Raw genomic sequence first — 7,879 nt, 5'->3', positions numbered from 1 at the left:
GGGAATCTCCGAGCCGCCTGTACTGTCAGGGTCACTCAGTTTGCTGTCAGACCGCAGCTCCGTATGTCTCCTTTTTTTGGTATTTTCACGCAAATTCTTCTGCTAGTTGGGGTTTAGTCCAATTCTGTATCCTTCACTTCAAGGCTCAGGGGTACAAGATTATCTTGTGTCTGTGTTAATTGGTTTCCCTTTTCTTTGTTGAAGAGGGTCTGTGCAATCCTTCTGCCTAGTCCGCCATCTTGCTGGAACTCCTTTGTCTGGTTTTTGTTTCAGAGTGTAATGCTGACCTTATGAGTTTGGGGCTTATCGCCTTCTGTTCTGGAAAAGTTTGCATAGAACTGGTCTAATTTCTTCCTCAAATATTTAATAGAATTAATCATTAAAACCATATGAGCCTGAATTTTCTTTGTGGAAAGTTTTGTGATTTTGTAATTCAATTTTTAAAACAGATATATGGGTGCTGTTTTTTTGTTGTTGTTGTTGTTACTTTCCTTCTTTATTGAGCTTTGATCATTTGTATCTTTCAAGTGATTTGCTACTTAATCTAAGTTATCAAATTTACTGGCATAAAGTGACATGTACTATTGTCTTATTTTAATGTCAGTAGGATCTGTAACGATGTCTCTTTTTCTTCCTGATATTGGTCATTTGTGTCATCTTCCTTTTTATTCTTTTATCAGTCTAGCTATAGAAGGTGGTCAGTATTATTATCTCTACAAAGCAGCAACTTTTGTTTTCTTTCTTTTTGTATTGCTTGTTATTTCCTTCCTCCTACTTGCTTTCGGTTTAATTTTATCCTTTTCTGTCTTCTAAAGATGGATGCCTGGAGCATTGATTTAAGGCGTTTCTTCTTTTACGTTTTTGGTGAAAGTTTACACAGCAAGTTAGGTTCTCAGTTGATAATTTCCATACAAATTGTTCAGCGACATTAGTTACATTTATCACAATGTGTCAACATTCTCTTTGTATTGTGTTTTTTCCTTTTTCAGTACTTTAGTTTCCTTGTCCCCTTATCTTCTCATCTTTGTTTTTGACTAATTGTTGATCTTTTGGTCTCATACTGATGGATTTTAAGTAGGAAACCAATCTTACGGGTAATATCCTTTATTTTTTGTGCCATTCTGCTGTTTTGCGAAAAGGTAATCTGAGGGGATAGGCTTGCTTCTAGGTTTAAAGCATGTCTCAGGATGGTAGTCTCAAGGAGTCCTCTGTTCTCTACTCTTCCAGTTTGTCTGGCTTTTTTTTTTTTTCTTTCTTCTTAAATAAGAATTTGAGTTCTACTCTACATTTTTCTCCCATTCTGTCTGGGACCATCTATTGTGACCCTGATCAGAATGATCAGTGGTGACAGTTAGGCACCATTTAGTTCTTCTCTCTCAGGATAGATGAGATTGTACCTTTTGTAGATTTGTTTCTTCTCTGAACTTTTGGTTACGTTCTTACTGTTTTGCTTCTAGTGAGTAGAGACCTGTAGTTGTGTCTTAGGTGAGCACTTCCAAGCTTATAAGACCCCAGATGCTGTTCATTTCACTAGGATGCATATCATAATTTTTGTGAACTATGTTATGCCAATTGACTGAGTTGTCCCATGGGACTATGGTGCTAAGCTTTCGAACCCAGAAGACCAATCTTGGAAAATGTTTTGGTTGCTTCATGCCACTCTAACAGAAATACCACAGATGGATGGCTTTAACAAACAGAGGTTTATTCTCTTACAGTTTTGGAGGCTAGAAGTCCGAGTTCAAAGTGGCAGGCTCTAGGGACTGGGTGAAAGCCCCTTGACCTTGGGCTTCAGTTCTGCCTCTTCCTCCCAGCCCACTGAAGATGCAGGCTTTCTTAACTCAGGCAGGTGCTAGCTGTTGAGGATGACAAGTAAAAAGGTACAGCCCCAATATTACCAAACCACACAGCAGGCCACTAATTCAAGTCTATTAACAGTCCCAAAATCGGTAGACCACATGGCAAGCTGCTGAACAATGACTTGGCTACATGCAGGATTCAAGCATGCCAAAAGCTGCTGAGACCTTGTCCAAAGCTGCTTCTTATATACTGGAAGCAAACCACATCCCTAAAGCAGCTACTCAGCTGCTCATGGCAGATTCCACCATGGAGTTGATTGCCAGTCTCATCATGGGGAATAACTACAATCAGCTGCCCAGCCACTCAAAACCAGGCCCAGCCAAGTTGACCCATAACCTTAACTATCACAGAGGGTGTTTGGTTATGTCTGGGGAGTATCTATCTATATTTGTGTCTTCAATGAATATATGTGCCTGAACCAACATATTTGTATTTACATCCACTTTGGTGGGGTAAGACATTTGGCTACTAACCAGAACATCAGTGGTTGAGACCCACTAGCTGCTCTCTGGGAGGAAAATGAGGCAATCTACTTCTGTAAATATTTACAGCCTTGGAAATCCAATGGGCGTCGCTATGAATTGGAATGGACTCCATGGCAGTATATATATATACATATATATATGTATATATATATACATACACACACACACACACACACACGAAGGTTGGGCAATCCTACTTCCATAGTGATACTGCCTCGGAAACCCAAGGAGGGGTCACTATGAGTCAGGTGTGACTCAATGGTACACCACAACAACAACAACACATATATATACACACACACACACACATATATATACACACACACACATATATATATTCACACACACACACATATATATATATATATATATATATATATATATATATATTTAATATTTCTAAGGAGCTCTGGTGGTATAGTGGTTAAGGCATTTGGCTGCTAACCAGAAGGTCAGTGGTTCGAATCCAGCAGCTGCTCCATGGAAGAAAGATGAAACAGTCTGCTTCTGTAAAGATTTACAGCCTTGGAAACCCAGAGGGGATTGCTATGAATTGGAATCAATTCATTGGCATTAAATTTGATTTGGTTTTGGTTTATAGATATTTCTACTATCTCTTCTCACCTATATACACACCTGTACCTACCTGTATACAAATGTGTCTATACCCATCCATATGTGTTCAAACAATCATTTTTACATTGACTGTGCTGTGCTCCATACATCCACACTTGGTACCACTTTTTCCATCACCAAAAATAACAAATTTCTGTTGTTTAAAGCATACTTCCCCTTCCTCCTCTCCTCTCCCTGGAAATCACCAATGAACATTGGTTTCTCTATATTTATCTAAATTTGTCTTATAAAAGAGGGTTGGTGCAGTATTTCCCTTATGTACTTATTTCATTTACCATTATGCCCTTCACATCCATCCATGTTATAATTAATGTTATGCTACTTTATGTATAGTATAAGAACTTTATAATAGTGTACTTTCACTGCCACATCCTCTTCTTTGTGTTATTATTGTCATTCATTTTGCATCTTGTAAACCCACAATATTCTTTTTGCCCTAAACAGGTAATTATGTTTTAAATGAATTTAAAATGAGCAAAAAATGTCTGTTCTGTTTTCCCACATATTTGCCATTTCAGGTAGTCTCTTGAACTTTTTATACATCCAGGTTTCCATCTGGTATCATTTTCTTTGCAACTGAAGAATGTCCTTAAACATTTCTTGTAATATGGTCTACTAGTTCAAACCCACCAGCCACTCCTCGGAAGGAAGGGTGGGCAATCTACTTCTATAGTGATACCGCCTCGAAAACCCAAGGAGGGGTCACTGTGAGTCAGGTCTGACTGCACGGCAAATAACAACAGTGATGAAGTCTCTCAGCTTTTGTCTAAAAAGTCTTTATTTCACTTTCTCTTTAAAAAGATATTTTCGCGGGGTGAAATTCTAGATTGGCTGTTTATTTTTTGTTATTATTCTAATACAGGTATCACCCCGATACCATCTGGTTTATATAGCTTCTTACTAACAGAAGACTAGATTAAGTAGAAGACAAAGTAATAGCTACTATCCAAAAGAAACACAGAGAAAATGAAATTAACAGCATCAGTGACCTGCAGAACAGTATCAAGCTAATATAGCTAATTTGAGTCCCATGGGTGGTAGTGGAAATCCTTTGCCTCTTCCCTCCACTTCATTTCATTTTTGTTTTTGTTTTAATAGTCTGTTAGTTCTTGTCTGATGAGTTCTAACTTGGGAGGTAGGAGACACATTCATCTGTTGAGACTTGGAAGAAGCTGTTGGGGCTTGAGAAAGGAGAAGGTATGAAAGAGGTCATTAGAATTCTAGTTAATTAGAAATCTGTTAAGGATGACCACTCAGTGTTGAAGGCTCAAGGAGGATGGAAACATAGAATAGTGCCAGTCTGTTGGCACTGATTCTAGATAGGACGTTGAGAGACAGGGGAACTCTTTTTTTAAATTGTGATTTGGGTGAAATTTTACAGAACAAATTCACTTACAATATAGCAGTTTACACTTACTTTGAGACAGGGGAACTCTAGAACCATCACTCTTTTTACGTATATATGCAGACCATTTCTCAGAAAGTTTAAATCAAGGATCACAAATTAGTGTTCTCTTCTCCTGTGTCTGTGCCAAATTTCATTAAACACTTAATAGAACTCTTTCTTGCTGAGTGTGCCAGTCAGCCACTGCCAGTTGATTCTTGAGATAAAACCAATTTTTCTTCCTTGCTAATTTGATTGCATGTCATGAAATAATGATTATTACAGATTACCACACCAGAATTAGGGCCATCCCTATATTTGAGGTTATCTATAAACTTCTACAGGACAATTCTAGAAACTAAAAAATGGCTACGTTTTTCACTGGTTTGTTTGTTTTTGTAAAAATATATGTAAGACAGGATTTGCCAAATCAACATTTTTCAAGTATACAATTTAGGTTTCTCACTGTTTTTAACCTGTGCAACCTAAATTCTGAAATCTAATAGGCGTTTATAATTGTTCGTGATTGACTTTTTGACCTTATTTCTTTTTCTCATTTTATGAATATTTAATGAGCAATTAGATTTAGCTAATGGTTCAAAGTTATATACCTGTCAGAATTTCAAGGCTTAGCATTTTATTCATCTCTTATTCTTTGTTAATTTTTTCCCTTAGCAAATTACTAAATTATTCATTTGAAATTACAGAAGAATGTTTAAAACTCATGCTTTGTAAAAATGATTTCTTTTAAAATTATTACTGTTTTATTTTTGCAGCTGGGAAAAGCAGATACTGTCTCTCACAAATTTAGAAGGAAATCAAAAGTCAAGGAAATAAAAAGTGGAGAAGCAACCAGTGCTCATAATATGACCTGCTCTTCCTTTAGTTCTTTATCAAATGCAGCATATGAAGAAGATTATTATTTGGATGTTTTGCAGAATAGAGAAGACAAAGAATTAAAGAAAATTTCCCTCAATTCAGAATATTTGGATTCTGAGTCATTCACAGAGCTACACGTGGTTGAGAAACTCTCAAATTGCAACCTCTCTGCGCCTTCTTTGTTTGCTGATAACAACTTGGAAATTTTTCACCCTTCTCAATCTACTACAGCCTCAGTTGCCAATGAAGTTTCCATAGCTGCTGCTTTGTTGGAAGAACCTACTGAACACATGCATTCAGACCTTATGGAGATTTGTAATAATGAAACCATATCCGTAACTTCTTATAAAATTTGGAAAGATGATTGTTTATTGATGGTCTGGTCAGTTGCTAATAAGAGTGGTTCAGAATTAAAAAGTGCTAACTTAGAAATTGCTCCTGCAGAAAATTTCAAGGTAAGACAGTGAATGGTTTGTCTTTCTGCCTCATATGATCAATGCTTGTTTAGTGTTTCTGCTGTTAGCTCTTCTAATGAAAAAAAGTTTCTTCCACTTTTTTCTTATCTGTCTCACAAAAAAAAGCAAAAAGTGTGACCTTTTTTATTACTCTAGAATAGGGAAGAATTATTCAAAAGAGACAAGTAAAGAAGGAAAAGTGGTGAAGATTATATTGAGGAAGGCTGTAGAAATAAAGTGAGTTGTGATAGAGCAGAGTAGGAATGTAGGCTCTGGACTCAGACTGCTGACTTGGAATCTTGTCTCTGATATTTATTAGCTGTGTTACCATGGACACATCATTTACTTGCTTAGTGCCTCAGTTTCCTCATCTTTAAAATGAACATATTAATACTGCATACTGTAGATTAAATAATATCTATATTACTTACAGCCATACATGGCACATGTTAGGTGTTACTGTATTACTATTTTCAGGGCATATTTTAAAGTTTTATTTTCCTGTACTCTTTAAATAGTCACATTCATTCTTGTCATTAATACCCAAACAAAATTCTCATATCATTAAGCTTGAAACAATATCAAGGAGTAAGAATATTGAAGGGTAAATGTATATATTGTCAAATTCTTTTTTCTCACACTGATTTATTCTATACTGAGTGCAAGGGAATTGGTTCTGCTTCATCCATAGTTCTGAGAGACTGTCATTGTGATTTTTGTAAGTATACTTATTGCATTATTGTTTGGATGTAATTGGTGCAGTTACAATGAGATTTGACCAGTATATCAGTCTTTCATAAAACTGAACCAGTTTCTTCTTTGAGCTAGAGTGTGTTGAATGAGATATTGCATGGGCCATTGACCAGGGCAGAAGTTTCTGACTTTAGATGTGTATTAGAATGAATCACAGTAGAACTTACAAACAGACAAACCAACCCCCCAATCCAGTTGCCTGAGCACTACAACCAGAGCTTGAGTAGGAGTAGAGACAGAGAAGACACCTGTATGATTTTTTTTTTTTTTTTAATTTAAAGCTTCTAACTATAAAAATCTGGTACCAGCCAGGATTGAGAACCACAAGACTAAAGTTTTAATAATTAAAAAAATATATATATATATATATATGTTTTAATTAATGTTATTGAGCTCTGGTAGGGTAGTGCCTAAGGCACTTGACTGCTAATCAGAAGGCTGGCGGTTCAAACCCACCAGCCACTCCTGGGAAGGAAGATGGGGCAATCTAACTTCCATGGTGATACTGCCTCAGAAACCCAAGGAGGAGTTGCTGTGAGTCGGGTCCAACTTGACGGCACATAACAACAACAACAACAACAAATATTCTTAAATCTCTGTGCTAGGGAACTTTTCTTAAATTCTCAGGCATCTTTGTAATAATGTAATCTGTTATTAATTCCTCATCTTAGTATGCTTTTTACCACTTCAGTTAAATAGAAAATTGGTATCCATGTCATAGTCTGTGTTGATCCTTTTTTCAATACTTTTATTTATAGATCACTGAACAACCTGAATGCTGTTTGCCAATGATAGAAGCAGAAAGCACGAAAAATTTCCAACATAGTGTGCAGATGGAAAAATCTTTTACAGAAGGGACTCTCTCTGGTTTTATAAATTATCAAATGATGGATAGTCATTCTGTTCAGCTGGAATTTTCAGTAACCTTATCATTATTAGATTTTATTAGGTAAATATTTTCTGGAATGTTAATTCAAGTTATTTGTTCAGGAGATATTTATTAGATATCTTCTCTGGACAGAAGCACTATGCTAGATTGTTTAAAAAAAAAAAAAAAAGACGCTGTCCCTACTTTCAGGAAGCTTCCATTCTAGGGAGGGAGACATTGACTAATCACATTAAAAAAATATATATATATATATATATATATATTATATATTACATATTATATATATATATAAGTAAAAAAATATTGTGCTCTGGAGGAAAAATAAATGGTATAGTGAGAGATTATAATATGGGACCTGATTTAATTGGTTTAATTAGGGTCAGCTGGTGATCTAGAGACATTGCTGAGAGAAAGTAACATTTAAACAGAATAAGTTCAAACATAGGAGCTCTGGTAGCATAGTGCCTAAAGCACTTGACTGCTAACTAGAAGGCTGGCGGTTCAAACCCACCAGCCACTCCTCGGAAGGAAGGTTGGG

At 36.1% G+C, this 7,879-nt stretch overlaps 1 protein-coding gene across 1 annotated transcript in view; it reads left to right on the top strand.

The window, feature by feature from the left end:
• The window catches only part of AP4E1 (adaptor related protein complex 4 subunit epsilon 1), a 141,911-nt gene that overhangs the window by 132,111 nt on the left and 1,921 nt on the right, over positions 1 to 7,879 (top strand). The window contains exons 18-19 of the mRNA XM_007935178.1: positions 5,142 to 5,699; positions 7,211 to 7,401. Coding sequence (XP_007933369.1) covers positions 5,142 to 5,699; positions 7,211 to 7,401 — 749 coding nt within the window. The remainder of the gene's footprint in view (positions 1 to 5,141; positions 5,700 to 7,210; positions 7,402 to 7,879) is intronic.

Source organism: Orycteropus afer, unplaced genomic scaffold, assembly GCF_000298275.1.
Source record: "Orycteropus afer afer isolate SDZICR_OR568_19922 unplaced genomic scaffold, OryAfe1.0 scaffold00026, whole genome shotgun sequence".
Taxonomy (NCBI): Eukaryota; Metazoa; Chordata; class Mammalia; order Tubulidentata; family Orycteropodidae; genus Orycteropus; species Orycteropus afer.
Note: the sequence above shows the minus strand (reverse complement) of the source record. Positions and strands in the feature narration are given on the sequence as shown.